The sequence below is a fragment of the Anopheles coustani genome, unplaced genomic scaffold (genome assembly GCF_943734705.1).
Source record: "Anopheles coustani unplaced genomic scaffold, idAnoCousDA_361_x.2 scaffold_13_ctg1, whole genome shotgun sequence".
NCBI classification, from domain to species: Eukaryota; Metazoa; Arthropoda; class Insecta; order Diptera; family Culicidae; genus Anopheles; species Anopheles coustani.
In genome coordinates this window covers 929,606-944,833 of record NW_026525388.1, presented here as the reverse complement: position 1 = coordinate 944,833, position 15,228 = coordinate 929,606, and the positions used below count along the sequence as shown (strand labels likewise).

The 15,228-nt window shown below is 42.3% G+C and overlaps 1 protein-coding gene across 1 annotated transcript; it reads left to right on the top strand.

Moving 5' to 3' along the window:
* The first annotated feature begins 5,757 nt into the window (after positions 1–5,757).
* LOC131271258 (uncharacterized) lies at positions 5,758–11,013 on the top strand. Its single transcript, XM_058272669.1, has one exon. It carries the CDS (start codon positions 5,758–5,760, stop codon positions 11,011–11,013), a length of 5,256 nt encoding a protein of 1,751 aa, XP_058128652.1.
* Positions 11,014–15,228: the final 4,215 nt, after the last annotated feature.

Here is a 15,228-nt window from a genome sequence, read left to right as displayed (position 1 = left end):
TAAAGAGAATGAGACGATGCAAAATGGTGTTTAGAAGGTGCTTAAGGTGACTTTAAAGAGAATGAGACGATGCAAAATGAGGTTTAGAAGGTGCTTAAAGTGACTTTAAAGAGAATGAGACGATGCAAAATGGTGTTTAGAAGGTGCTTAAAGTGACTTTAAAGAGAATGAGACGATGCAAAATGGTGTTTAGAAGGTGCTTAAGGTGACTTTAAAGAGAATGAGACGATGCAAAATGGTGTTTAGAAGGTGCTTAAGGTGACTTTAAAGAGAATGAGACGATGCAAAATGAGGTTTAGAAGGTGCTTAAGGTGACTTTAAAGAGAATGAGACGATGCAAAATGGTGTTTGGAAGGTGCTTAAGGTGACTTTAAAGAGAATGAGACGATGCAAAATGAGGTTTAGAAGGTGCTTAAGGTGACTTTAAAGAGAATGAGACGATGCAAAATGGTGTTTAGAAGGTGCTTAAGGTGACTTTAAAGAGAATGAGACGATGCAAAATGGTGTTTAGAAGGTGCTTAAGGTGACTTTAAAGAGAATGAGACGATGCAAAATGGTGTTTAGAAGGTGCTTAAGGTGACTTTAAAGAGAATGAGACGATGCAAAATGGTGTTTAGAAGGTGCTTAAAGTGACTTGAAAGAGAATGAGACGATGCAAAATGAGGTTTAGAAGGTGCTTAAAGTGACTTTAAAGAGAATGAGACGATGCAAAATGAGGTTTAGAAGGTGCTTAAAGTGACTTTAAAGAGAATGAGACGATGCAAAATGAGGTTTAGAAGGTGCTTAAAGTGACTTTAAAGAGAATGAGACGATGCAAAATGGTGTTTAGAAGGTGCTTAAAGTGACTTTAAAGAGAATGAGACGATGCAAAATGGTGTTTAGAAGGTGCTTAAGGTGACTTTAAAGAGAATGAGACGATGCAAAATGAGGTTTAGAAGGTGCTTAAAGTGACTTTAAAGAGAATGAGACGATGCAAAATGAGGTTTAGAAGGTGCTTAAGGTGACTTTAAAGAGAATGAGACGATGCAAAATGAGGTTTAGAAGGTGCTTAAAGTGACTTTAAAGAGAATGAGACGATGCAAAATGAGGTTTAGAAGGTGCTTAAAGTGACTTTAAAGAGAATGAGACGATGCAAAATGGTGTTTAGAAGGTGCTTAAGGTGACTTTAAAGAGAATGAGACGATGCAAAATGAGGTTTAGAAGGTGCTTAAAGTGACTTTAAAGAGAATGAGACGATGCAAAATGAGGTTTAGAAGGTGCTTAAAGTGACTTTAAAGAGAATGAGACGATGCAAAATGGTGTTTAGAAGGTGCTTAAAGTGACTTTAAAGAGAATGAGACGATGCAAAATGGTGTTTAGAAGGTGCTTAAGGTGACTTTAAAGAGAATGAGACGATGCAAAATGAGGTTTAGAAGGTGCTTAAAGTGACTTTAAAGAGAATGAGACGATGCAAAATGGTGTTTAGAAGGTGCTTAAAATGACTTTAAAGAGAATGAGACGATGCAAAATGAGGTTTAGAAGGTGCTTAAAGTGACTTTAAAGAGAATGAGACGATGCAAAATGAGGTTTAGAAGGTGCTTAAAGTGACTTTAAAGAGAATGAGACGATGCAAAATGAGGTTTAGAAGGTGCTTAAAGTGACTTTAAAGAGAATGAGACGATGCAAAATGGTGTTTAGAAGGTGCTTAAAGTGACTTTAAAGAGAATGAGACGATGCAAAATGGTCTTTAGAAGGTGCTTAAGGTGACTTTAAAGAGAATGAGACGATGCAAAATGAGGTTTAGAAGGTGCTTAAAGTGACTTTAAAGAGAATGAGACGATGCAAAATGAGGTTTAGAAGGTGCTTAAAGTGACTTTAAAGAGAATGAGACGATGCAAAATGAGGTTTAGAAGGTGCTTAAAGTGACTTTAAAGAGAATGAGACGATGCAAAATGAGGTTTAGAAGGTGCTTAAAGTGACTTTAAAGAGAATGAGACGATGCAAAATGGTGTTTAGAAGGTGCTTAAAGTGACTTTAAAGAGAATGAGACGATGCAAAATGGTGTTTAGAAGGTGCTTAAGGTGACTTTAAAGAGAATGAGACGATGCAAAATGGTGTTTAGAAGGTGCTTAAAGTGACTTTAAAGAGAATGAGACGATGCAAAATGGTGTTTAGAAGGTGCTTAAGGTGACTTTAAAGAGAATGAGACGATGCAAAATGAGGTTTAGAAGGTGCTTAAGGTGACTTTAAAGAGAATGAGACGATGCAAAATGAGGTTTGAAAGGTGCTTAAGGTGACTTTAAAGAGAATGAGACGATGCAAAATGGTGTTTAGAAGGTGCTTAAAGTGACTTTAAAGAGAATGAGACGATGCAAAATGAGGTTTAGAAGGTGCTTAAAGTGACTTTAAAGAGAATGAGACGATGCAAAATGGTGTTTAGAAGGTGCTTAAAGTGACTTTAAAGAGAATGAGACGATGCAAAATGGTGTTTAGAAGGTGCTTAAGGTGACTTTAAAGAGAATGAGACGATGCAAAATGAGGTTTAGAAGGTGCTTAAGGTGACTTTAAAGAGAATGAGACGATGCAAAATGAGGTTTGAAAGGTGCTTAAGGTGACTTTAAAGAGAATGAGACGATGCAAAATGAGGTTTAGAAGGTGCTTAAGGTGACTTTAAAGAGAATGAGACGATGCAAAATGAGGTTTAGAAGGTGCTTAAAGTGACTTTAAAGAGAATGAGACGATGCAAAATGGTGTTTAGAAGGTGCTTAAAGTGACTTTAAAGAGAATGAGACGATGCAAAATGGTGTTTAGAAGGTGCTTAAAGTGACTTTAAAGAGAATGAGACGATGCAAAATGGTGTTTAGAAGGTGCTTAAAGTGACTTTAAAGAGAATGAGACGATGCAAAATGGTGTTTAGAAGGTGCTTAAAGTGACTTTAAAGAGAATGAGACGATGCAAAATGGTGTTTAGAAGGTGCTTAAGGTGACTTTAAAGAGAATGAGACGATGCAAAATGAGGTTTAGAAGGTGCTTAAGGTGACTTTAAAGAGAATGAGACGATGCAAAATGGTGTTTAGAAGGTGCTTAAAGTGACTTTAAAGAGAATGAGACGATGCAAAATGGTGTTTAGAAGGTTCTTAAAGTGACTTTAAAGAGAATGAGACGATGCAAAATGAGGTTTAGAAGGTGCTTAAAGTGACTTTAAAGAGAATGAGACGATGCAAAATGGTGTTTAGAAGGTGCTTAAAGTGACTTTAAAGAGAATGAGACGATGCAAAATGGTGTTTAGAAGGTGCTTAAGGTGACTTTAAAGAGAATGAGACGATGCAAAATGAGGTTTAGAAGGTGCTTAAAGTGACTTTAAAGAGAATGAGACGATGCAAAATGGTCTTTAGAAGGTGCTTAAAGTGACTTTAAAGAGAATGAGACGATGCAAAATGGTGTTTGAAAGGTGCTTAAGGTGACTTTAAAGAGAATGAGACGATGCAAAATGGTGTTTAGAAGGTGCTTAAGGTGACTTTAAAGAGAATGAGACGATGCAAAATGAGGTTTAGAAGGTGCTTAAAGTGACTTTAAAGAGAATGAGACGATGCAAAATGGTGTTTAGAAGGTGCTTAAAGTGACTTTAAAGAGAATGAGACGATGCAAAATGAGGTTTAGAAGGTGCTTAAAGTGACTTTAAAGAGAATGAGACGATGCAAAATGGTGTTTAGAAGGTGCTTAAGGTGACTTTAAAGAGAATGAGACGATGCAAAATGAGGTTTAGAAGGTGCTTAAAGTGACTTTAAAGAGAATGAGACGATGCAAAATGGTGTTTAGAAGGTGCTTAAGGTGACTTTAAAGAGAATGAGACGATGCAAAATGAGGTTTAGAAGGTGCTTAAAGTGACTTTAAAGAGAATGAGACGATGCAAAATGGTGTTTAGAAGGTGCTTAAAGTGACTTTAAAGAGAATGAGACGATGCAAAATGGTGTTTAGAAGGTGCTTAAGGTGACTTTAAAGAGAATGAGACGATGCAAAATGAGGTTTAGAAGGTGCTTAAAGTGACTTTAAAGAGAATGAGACGATGCAAAATGAGGTTTAGAAGGTGCTTAAGGTGACTTAAAAGAGAATGAGACGATGCAAAATGGTGTTTAGAAGGTGCTTAAAGTGACTTTAAAGAGAATGAGACGATGCAAAATGGTGTTTAGAAGGTGCTTAAGGTGACTTTAAAGAGAATGAGACGATGCAAAATGGTCTTTAGAAGGTGCTTAAGGTGACTTTAAAGAGAATGAGACGATGCAAAATGAGGTTTAGAAGGTGCTTAAAGTGACTTTAAAGAGAATGAGACGATGCAAAATGAGGTTTAGAAGGTGCTTAAAGTGACTTTAAAGAGAATGAGACGATGCAAAATGAGGTTTAGAAGGTGCTTAAGGTGACTTTAAAGAGAATGAGACGATGCAAAATGGTGTTTAGAAGGTGCTTAAGGTGACTTTAAAGAGAATGAGACGATGCAAAATGAGGTTTAGAAGGTGCTTAAAGTGACTTTAAAGAGAATGAGACGATGCAAAATGAGGTTTAGAAGGTGCTTAAAGTGACTTTAAAGAGAATGAGACGATGCAAAATGGTGTTTAGAAGGTGCTTAAAGTGACTTTAAAGAGAATGAGACGATGCAAAATGGTCTTTAGAAGGTGCTTAAAGTGACTTTAAAGAGAATGAGACGATGCAAAATGGTGTTTAGAAGGTGCTTAAAGTGACTTTAAAGAGAATGAGACGATGCAAAATGAGGTTTAGAAGGTGCTTAAAGTGACTTTAAAGAGAATGAGACGATGCAAAATGAGGTTTAGAAGGTGCTTAAAGTGACTTTAAAGAGAATGAGACGATGCAAAATGAGGTTTAGAAGGTGCTTAAGGTGACTTTAAAGAGAATGAGACGATGCAAAATGAGGTTTAGAAGGTGCTTAAAGTGACTTTAAAGAGAATGAGACGATGCAAAATGGTGTTTAGAAGGTGCTTAAAGTGACTTTAAAGAGAATGAGACGATGCAAAATGAGGTTTAGAAGGTGCTTAAAGTGACTTTAAAGAGAATGAGACGATGCAAAATGGTGTTTAGAAGGTGCTTAAAGTGACTTTAAAGAGAATGAGACGATGCAAAATGAGGTTTAGAAGGTGCTTAAGGTGACTTTAAAGAGAATGAGACGATGCAAAATGGTGTTTAGAAGGTGCTTAAAGTGACTTTAAAGAGAATGAGACGATGCAAAATGGTGTTTAGAAGGTGCTTGTTAGCGCCGTAAAGTAGGCAAAGGATGCCCCAGTAGCACAGTCCTTTGCATAAGATAATTATGTTACCAGTAGTAGATATGTTAGTGATAGCTAAGTAATAAGTGTTTGTGAGATAAGATCTAGCGTTAAGATAACTTGTAAGATTACATCAATAAATGTATTTTAGTCTAAGCTGAACCATCGACTTGAGCTATCGGAACATTGGTCCTTCGAACCGGATAGAATTTGGATTCTTGTAACATTCATCCGGAGTAAACCGCGTTAGAGAGTTGATTCGCGGAAAGAGTTTGAGTTCAGTGGATGGTAGTTAGATTCACTAGTTCGTGGTGGTTGCCGTGGTGAAATTGTGACCATTGGACCTGTACGTGAACGACCGTGTCAAGCGGCAACCAAATCCAGCAAAGCGCGCGCGAATTTGAGTCGACGCTACAGTGTGGCACAAAAAGTTGGCGGTTGGCGTATAAGGATTAGCGTTTCTCGGGACAAAAATAATAAGGAAAATGCCCGTTTCGGACAAAATGGTGCGTCAGTTGAAACGCGTATACAACGACAAGTTAGCGGGAGTTGATTTTTTTTATGAGTTCGTCGAAAATTATACCGAAAACCAGCAGTGCCAGATAAGCAGCCTCCTCATTTCGTTGGAAGAGGCTAAGAGTAACTTCGAAAGTGCGAGAGAAAAGTTACTAACGGAACACGAAGAATGTGATACGGTGGAACTTTTGACCGAAAAACAAGCCTTCTACGGGAAGTTCCATCGGGTGAAGGGCTTTCTGTTGGAGAAGCAAGATGGGGCGGACGGCCATAGGCCGGCTGCAAATAGTACAATGGCGAATGCAAGTTTTACAAATTCGCAAGTGAGGCTTCCCAAAATCGATTTACCGGCGTTCGATGGTGACAAAACAAAATGGATGAGCTTCAAGGATCGCTTCACTGCAATGGTTCACGATGCAGAGTTGTCGGACATAATGAAGGTGCAATATTTGTTGGCTTCGCTAAAAGGAGATGCTGCCAGGTTATTCGACCACGTAAAGCTTGTAGAAGGAAACTACAACAGTACGTGGCAAGCGTTGTTGGATCGGTTTGATGATGCGAAGATGCTGAAACGGAACTACTTCAAGGCGTTGGTGGATCTGCAACCGATGGCTGCCGCAACGGCGGAGGAATTGACTCGTATCGTCAACGAATCGAAGCGCTTAGTGCTTGGGATGGACAGATTGCAGGAGCCTGTATCTTCCTGGGATACCCCATTGTCAAGTCTGGTAAGATACAAGTTCGACGAGCAAACACTAATGGCTTTCGAACTTATTGCAGCCGAGCAGAAGACGGATACCTTTAAGGCATTGATGGAGTTTTGTGAGCGGCGCATCAAGATTTTGACAAACTCGGTCGTCCACACGCAAAACAGGATCGATACGAGGCCGGCAACCAGGGGAACAAATCATGATCATCAAAGTACTCGAAAGCCTACACAAAGACCGTATCCAGCTTCAATGTCCTGTGCAGCTCAGACAGGCAACATGCTCAGAGGGTGTGTGTTGTGTAAGGCCGATCATCATATCGCAAGATGTGAGAGATTTGCAAAGATGTCGTTGTCAGAGCGCCAACAGATTGCGAAGGTTGAGTCTTTGTGCTTCAACTGCTTGGGAAAGGAGCATCAAGCAAGATTCTGTAAGGCCCAGTCAAGATGCGGAAACTGTCAGAAACGACATCACACCTTAGTATGCAACAAAACCAATCCGATTACCCCGAGAACAGAGAGCAGCATAAGCGCCACCACGTACATACAAGCTCCAGTTGATTCGCAGCCTCCACAAGAGAAAATGATTTGGTTGTCAACGGCTCAGGTGTTGATTTGCAATGATGAAGGTAGAGAATTTCCAGCTAGAGCGTTGCTGGACCAGGGGTCGCAATCCAACTTCATGAGCGAACGGTTGGTACAGCAGTTGAAGCTGAAGAAAAGGCGACTAAATAAACCTTTGTCCGGCATCGGAGCAGTTTCGCTAAAGGCAGAGACGATGGTGGGAGCTACCATGAAATCACGAGCGTCAACCTTTGTGTCTCGAGTGAATTGGTTGGTGCTGCGAAACATAACAGCCAACTTTCCAGCGCAAACTCGGAACACGGAGTCTTGGAACATTCCCCAAGCACTGATATTGGCAGATCCAGCATTCTTCCGGAGTGAGCGGATAGACCTTCTGATTGGTGCAGAGTTATTTGGCGAGTTGCTCCAACAAGGTCAATTAAAGTTAGCACCTCACTTGCCAAAGCTCCTGGAGTCCAGCCTTGGTTGGATTGTATGCGGCAGGGAAGAACGAGTCTCTGAAGATGCAGCTGAGGTCGTCTGTTCCTGTTTGGCTGACAACGATCTTGGGGCAATATTTGAGAAGCTGGCTAGCCTGGAAGCGATACCGGAAGAACGTGTACGGTCCGAGCAAGATGAGGAATGTGAAAACCTTTATCTAAACACAACGAGGCGCACCGAGTCGGGAAGGTATGTCGTTAAGTTGCCCAAGGTAGCCAACTTCGAAGAAAGGTTGGGAGACTCACTTCAACCAGCATTGAAAAGGTTAGCGGCCATTGAAAGGCGTATGATCAAGGAGCCGAACCTGGGTGCCGCGTACAAGGAATTTATGTCCGAATACATCAGACTAGGGCATATGACAAAGGTGTCAACTTATGTAGAAGATAAGATGGCAGAGGGCACGCCACGGTTTTACCTACCGCACCAGGCAGTTTGGAAGACTGATGGATTGACGAAAAAGTGTCGAGTGGTGTTCGATGCATCATGCCGTTGTGGTACCGGGCTAAGCTTAAACGACATTTTGTTGACTGGACCGCGATTACAAGACGACATAGAAGTCATTCTTCTCAGATTCAGGATGAGGCCTGTGGCCTTTGTGGCTGATGTAGAAAAAATGTATCGGCAGGTCTTGGTGGCGGAAGAAGATAAAAATCTACAACGAATATTATGGAGAGAAACCGCCAATGATCCAGTTGGGGTCTACGTTCTGAATACGGTAACGTATGGGACCGCGTGTGCACCCTTCCTAGCAATCAGGACATTATTTAAGATTTTCGAAGATGAAGGGCATCAGTTTCCCATGGCGTCACGCTGCGCAAATGATTTCTATGTTGACGACATCTTGTCCGGCGCAGCGACCATAGAGGAAGCGGGAAACATGGTAAAGGAGCTCAGTGAGTTGCTCAGCATGGGAGGGTTTGGCCTCCGCAAGTGGGCTTCCAATGAGCCAGAAGCGCTTGCAGCAATCACACCAGAGCACATCGCGAAGGCAGGAAATTATGAGTTTGGGACGGAGCCTACAGGTACGGTGTCCACATTGGGCTTGTCGTGGAACACATCGTCGGCCGTCTTGAGTGTTCAAGTTAGGCTACCGCCACAGATCGAAACCCTACGCACGAAACGGCAGGTATCGGGATGCCTCGCGAAAGTATATGATCCATTAGGATTCCTCGATCCTGTTAAGATGAAGGCAAAGCTGCTTTTGCAACGTATAGTAACTTTGAAGGATGCCAAGGGAAAACGCTGGGACTGGGACGATGTGTTACCAGAAGGCTTGTTTGCAGAATGGATGGCGTTCTTTCCCCAACTTACGGCACTATCAAAGATAGAAGTTCCAAGACCAGTGGTAACGGATAGCAGTATGGAAAAACAAGTGCATATATTCTGCGACGCATCGGAAAGGGGGTATGGAGCTTGTTGTTACATCCGTTGTCAGAAAGTTGGCGAAAAGGCGACAGTGAACTTCTTTATATCGAAATCGAAGTTGGTATCGTTGAAGCAAAAGATAACGATCGCTAGATTGGAGTTATGTGCAGCGCTCTTGGGCAGCAACATATATCGGTTAGTGAAGAAGGTCCTGCCGGAAGGAGCGCCTGCCTTTTTATGGACGGATTCCATGACTGTGTGGCATTGGGTGAATTCTCCTCATGGAAATTGGAAGACATTCGTAGCGAATCGCACATCAAAGATCCAGCGGAACGCGGAAGGAGCTCAATGGAGACACGTGCCGGGAGTCGAGAACCCGGCGGATCTGGTGTCTAGAGGTGTGGATCCGGAGGCACTTATCGACACCAAGCAATGGTGGTCGGGGCCAACATGGCTCTCCTTGGAGGAAGAATCGTGGCCAGCATTGCCAAACAATGCAAAGGCATTGGAACCTACAGGAGAAGAACGAGCAACAGCGGTACTAGCCTCTTCGCTTGACGAAGAGAACTTTAGTGACCGACTCTACTCCCTGTGCTCCACATACACGAAGCTGCGCAGAGTTGTGGGATATTGTCAGCGATATCTCCACGCTCTAAGGTCGCATGCAAAACCAACGTCAGAGGAAATGGCACCGTTGACCACGGAGGATTTAAGGAAGGCGGAGTCAACGCTTTGCCGCTTGGCACAGAGGGAGCAATTGGCGGCAGAGCTGGACACGTTGAAGAAAGGAAGGAGTTTGCCGAGTGCTTCGGACTTGAGGTTCTGCGATCCATTTCTGGGCGAAGACGGATTGATTCGTGTCAAGGGACGGCTTCAGAACGCGCATATGAGTGAGGCAGCAAAGCATCCCATAATAATTCCCAAAGGGCATCCGTTGGCGAGGTTGTTGGCGTTACATTACCATGTCAACTTGCTTCATGCTGGGCCACAGTTGATGTTGACCTCATTACGACAACGATTTTGGATCATGGGAGTGAGGTCAGTGGTTCGGCAAGTGCAGCGGCAGTGTGTCAGCTGCTTCAAGAATAAGCCGAAGCTGGTGGTGCAACCAATGGGAGAGTTACCTGCAGCAAGAGTAGCGGAAGCGAGACCGTTTGCCATATCGGGTGTGGATTACTGCGGCCCAGTGTACATCAAGGGCGGTCATAGGAAGGCAGCACCCACAAAGGCATACATCGCAGTGTTTGTGTGCTTCGTTACGCGGGCAGTGCATCTGGAGTTGGTTTCCTCTCTGTCCACGGCAGCCTTCATAGCGGCACTCCGAAGATTCGTGTCGAAGCGAGGATTAGTGGCTGAACTGCACTCCGACAATGGCACCAACTTCAAGGGAGCCGCCAACGAACTGCGTAAACTCTATGATCTGCTTAGTTCCTCTCAATTTCAGGCAGAGGTAACAACTTGGAGCAGCGAACGAGGTTTGAAATGGAGTTTCATTCCGCCCGGAGCTCCCCACTTCGGAGGACTTTGGGAGGCAGCGGTTAAGTCGATGAAGCGTCATCTACATCGTGTATTGGGAGACGCAGCTACCACGTATGAAGATATGGTCACGCTGTTGGCGCAGGTAGAATGTTGCCTGAATTCGCGACCTATCACTCCGATGTCGGATGACCCTGCAGATTTGGAAGCACTTACACCGGGCCACTTTATCACGGGTTCAAATATGCAGCAGGTCCCGGATATTGATCTGCGGGATATTCCGGAAGGCAGGTTGAATCATTGGCGGGTGATTCAACAGCGATTTCAGCACTTTTGGGCTCGATGGCGATCCGAGTATCTGCATCAGCTGCACGTTAGGAATAAGTGGAGTATGCCTGCGACGGCTATAGAACCTGGAATAATGGTTATCATTCGTGATGACAATATGCCACCAAACAAATGGCCATTGGCACGAGTGATAGAAGTGCACCCAGGGAAGGACGGTATAGTCAGGGTAGTTACTTTGCGCACAGCTCAGTCGGATAAAGTGAAAAGGCCAGTTGCCAAGTTATGCGTACTTCCATTTGAGGGCAACAGAAAGGAAGGAGGAAAGGTTCAACAGTGTAAATAGTTTAATTAGTTTATAAAAATTTGAATTTTTATGGTGGTCGGGATGTTAGCGCCGTAAAGTAGGCAAATGATGCCCCAGTAGCACAGTCCTTTGCATAAGATAATTATGTTACCAGTAGTAGATATGTTAGTGATAGATAAGTAATAAGTGTTTGTGAGATAAGATTTAGCGTTAAGATAACATGTTAGATTACATCAATAAATGTACCAGTCCAAGCTGAACCATCGACTTGAGCTATCGGAACAGCCGGAATGGTTCAAAATCCGTTTTTAGCATCTTGAGTTGTCATCTCAAGTATGCCGGAACGGTTCAAAATCCGTTTCTTGCATCTTGGGATGTAATCCCAAGTATGCCGGAATGGTTCAAAATCCGTTTCTAGCATCTTGGGTTGTCATCCCAAGTATGCCGGAATGGTTCAAAATACGTTTCTTGCATCTTGGGTTGTCATCCCAAGTATGCCGGAATGGTTCAAATTCCGTTTCAAGCACCTTGGGTTGTCATCCCAAGTTTGCCGAAATGGTTCAAAATCCGTTTCTTGCATCTTGGGTTGTAATCCCAAGAATGCCGGAATGGTTCCAAATCCGTTTTTAGTATCTTGGGTTGTTATCCCAAGTATGCCGGAATGATTCAAAATCCGTTTTTAGTATCTTGGGTTGTTATCCCAAGTATGCCGGAATGGTTCATAATCCGTTTCTAGCATCTTGGGTTGTCATCCCAAGTATGCCGGAATGGTTCAAAATACGTTTCTAGCATCTTGGGTTGTTATCCCAAGTATGCCGGAATGGTTCAATATCCGTTTCTAGCATCTTGGGTTGTCATCCCAAGTATGCCGGAATGGTTCAAAATCCGTTTTTAGTATCTTGGGTTGTTATCCCAAGTATGCCGGAATGGTTCAAAATCCGTTTCTAGCATCTTGGGTTGTCATCCCAAGTATGCCGGAATGGTTCAAATTCCGTTTCTAGCATCTTGGGTTGTCATTCCAAGTATGCCGAAAAGGTACAAATCCGTTTCTAGCATCTTGACTTGTCATTACAAGTATGCCGAAATGGTTCAAAATCCGTTTCTAGCATCTTGGGTTGTAATCCCAAGTATGCCGGAATGGTTCAAAATCCGTTTTTAGTATCTTGGGTTTTTATTAAAAGTATGCCGGAATGGTTAATAATCTGTTTTTAGTATCTTGGGTTGTAATCCCAAGTATGCCGGAATGGTTCAAAATCCGTTTCTAGCTTCTTGGGTTGTCATCCCAAGTATGCCGGATTGTTTCAAAATACGTTTCTAGCATCTTGGGTTGTCATCCCAAGTATGCCGGAATGGTTCAAAATCCGTTTTTAGTATCTTGGGTTGACATCCCAAGTATGCCGGAATGGTTCAAAATACGTTTCTAGCATCTTGGGTTGTCATCCCAAGTATGCCGGATTGTTTCAAAATCTGTTTCTAGCATCTTGGGTTGTCATCCCAAGTATGCCGGAATGGTTCAAAATCCGTTTTTAGTATCTTGGGTTGTTATCCCAAGTATGCCGGAATGGTTCAAAATCCTTTTCTAGCATCTTGGGTTGACATCCCAAGTATGCCGGAATGGTTCAAAGTCCGTTTCTAGCATCTTGGGTTGTCATCCCAAGTATGCCGGAATGGTTCAAAATACGTTTCTTGCATCTTGGGTTGTCATCCCAAGTATGCCGGAATGGTTCAAATTCCGTTTCTAGCATCTTGGGTTGTCATTCCAAGTATGCCGAAAAGGTACAAATCCGTTTCTAGCATCTTGACTTGTCATTACAAGTATGCCGAAATGGTTCAAAATCCGTTTCTAGCATCTTGGGTTGTAATCCCAAGTATGCCGGAATGGTTCAAAATCCGTTTTTAGTCTCTTGGGTTTTTATTAAAAGTATGCCGGAATGGTTAATAATCTGTTTTTAGTATCTTAGGTTGTAATCCCAAGTATGCCGGAATGGTTCAAAATCCGTTTCTAGCTTCTTGGGTTGTCATCCCAAGTATGCCGGATTGTTTCAAAATACGTTTCTAGCATCTTGGGTTGTCATCCCAAGTATGCCGGAATGGTTCAAAATCCGTTTTTAGTATCTTGGGTTGACATCCCAAGTATGCTGGAATGGTTCAAAATACGTTTCTAGCATCTTGGGTTGTCATCCCAAGTATGCCGGATTGTTTCAAAATCTGTTTCTAGCATCTTGGGTTGTCATCCCAAGTATGCCGGAATGGTTCAAAATCCGTTTTTAGTATCTTGGGTTGTTATCCCAAGTATGCCGGAATGGTTCAAAATCCTTTTCTAGCATCTTGGGTTGACATCAAAAGTATGCCGGAATGGTTCAAAATCCGTTTCAAGCACCTTGGGTTGTCATCCCAAGTATGCCGAAAAGGTACAAATCCGTTTCAAGCACCTTGGGTTGTCATCCCAAGTTTGCCGAAATGGTTCAAAATCCGTTTCTTGCATCTTGGGTTGTAATCCCAAGAATGCCGGAATGGTTCCAAATCCGTTTTTAGTATCTTGGGTTGTTATCCCAAGTATGCCGGAATGATTCAAAATCCGTTTTTAGTATCTTGGGTTGTTATCCCAAGTATGCCGGAATGGTTCAAAATCCGTTTCTAGCATCTTGGGTTGTCATCCCAAGTATGCCGCAATGGTTCAAAATACGTTTCTAGCATCTTGGGTTGTCATCCCAAGTATGCCGGAATGGTTCAATATCCGTTTCTAGCATCTTGGGTTGTCATCCCAAGTATGCCGGAATGGTTCAAAATCCGTTTTTAGTATCTTGGGTTGTTATCCCAAGTATGCCGGAATGGTTCAAAATCCGTTTCTAGCATCTTGGGTTGTCATCCCAAGTATGCCGGAATGGTTCAAAATACGTTTCTTGCATCTTGGGTTGTCATCCCAAGTATGCCGGAATGGTTCAAATTCCGTTTCTAGCATCTTGGGTTGTCATTCCAAGTATGCCGAAAAGGTACAAATCCGTTTCTAGCATCTTGGGTTGTCGTCCCAAGTATGCCGAAACGGTTCAAAATCCGTTTGTAGCATCTTGGATTGTCATTCAAAGTATGCCGGAATGGTTCAAAATCCGTTTCTATCATCTTGGGTTGTAATCCCAAGTATGCCGGAACGGTTCAAAATCCGTTTCTAGCATCTTGGGTTGTAATCCCAAGTATGCCGGAATGGTTCAAAATCCGTTTCTTGCATCTTGGGTTGTCATCCCAAGAATAAAGGAATGGTTCAAAATCCGTTTCTAGCATCTTGGTTGTAATCCCAAGTATACCGGAATGGTTAAAAATCCGTTTCTAGCATCTTAAGTTGTCATCCCAAGTATGCCGGAATGGTTCAAAATCCGTTTCTATCATCTTGGGTTGTAATCCCAAGTATGCCGGAATGGTTCAAAATCCGTTTCTAGCATCTTGGGTTGTCATCCCAAGTATGCCGGAACGGTTCAAAATCCGTTTCTAGCATCTTGGGTTGTAATCCCAAGTATACCGGAATGGTTCAAAATCCGTTTCTATCATCTTGGGTTGTAATCCTAGCAAGAATGCTAGAAGCTACTTTTAAAGTGTTTCGCGATACTTGGAATTACAAACCAAGATGCAAGAAGCTACTTTTAACTTGTTTCGCGATACTTGGAATTACAAACCAAGTTGCTAGAAGCTACTTTTAAAGTGTTTCGGGATACTTGGAATTACAAACCAAGATGCTAGAAGCTACTTTCAAAGTGTTTCGGGATACTTGGAATTACAAACCAAGATGCTAGAAGCTACTTTTAAAGTGTTTCGCGATAGTTGGAATTACAAACCAAGATGCTAGAAGCTACTTTTAAAGTGTTTCGGGATTCTTGGAATTACAAACCAAGATGCTAGAAGCTACTTTTAAAGTGTTTCGCGATACTTGGAATTACAAACCAAGATGCAAGAAGCTACTTTTAAAGTGTTTCGGGATACTTGGAATTACAAACCAAGATGCTAGAAGCTACTTTTAAAGTGTTTCGCGATAGTTGGAATTACAAACCAAGATGCTAGAAGCTACTTTTAAAGTGATTTGGGATACTTGGAATTACAAACCAAGATGCTAGAAGCTACTTTTAAAGTGTTCCGCGATAGTTGGAATTACAAACCAAGATGCTAGAAGCTACTTTTAAAGTGTTTCGGGATACTTGCAATTACAAACCAAGTTGCTAGAAGCTACTTTTAAAGTGTTTCGCGATAGTTGGAATTACAAACCAA

Coding starts and splice junctions, on each gene's coding strand:
- LOC131271258 (XM_058272669.1), top strand. CDS start 5,758: ATGGTGCGTCAGTTGAAACGCGTATACAACGACAAGTTAGCGGGAGTT.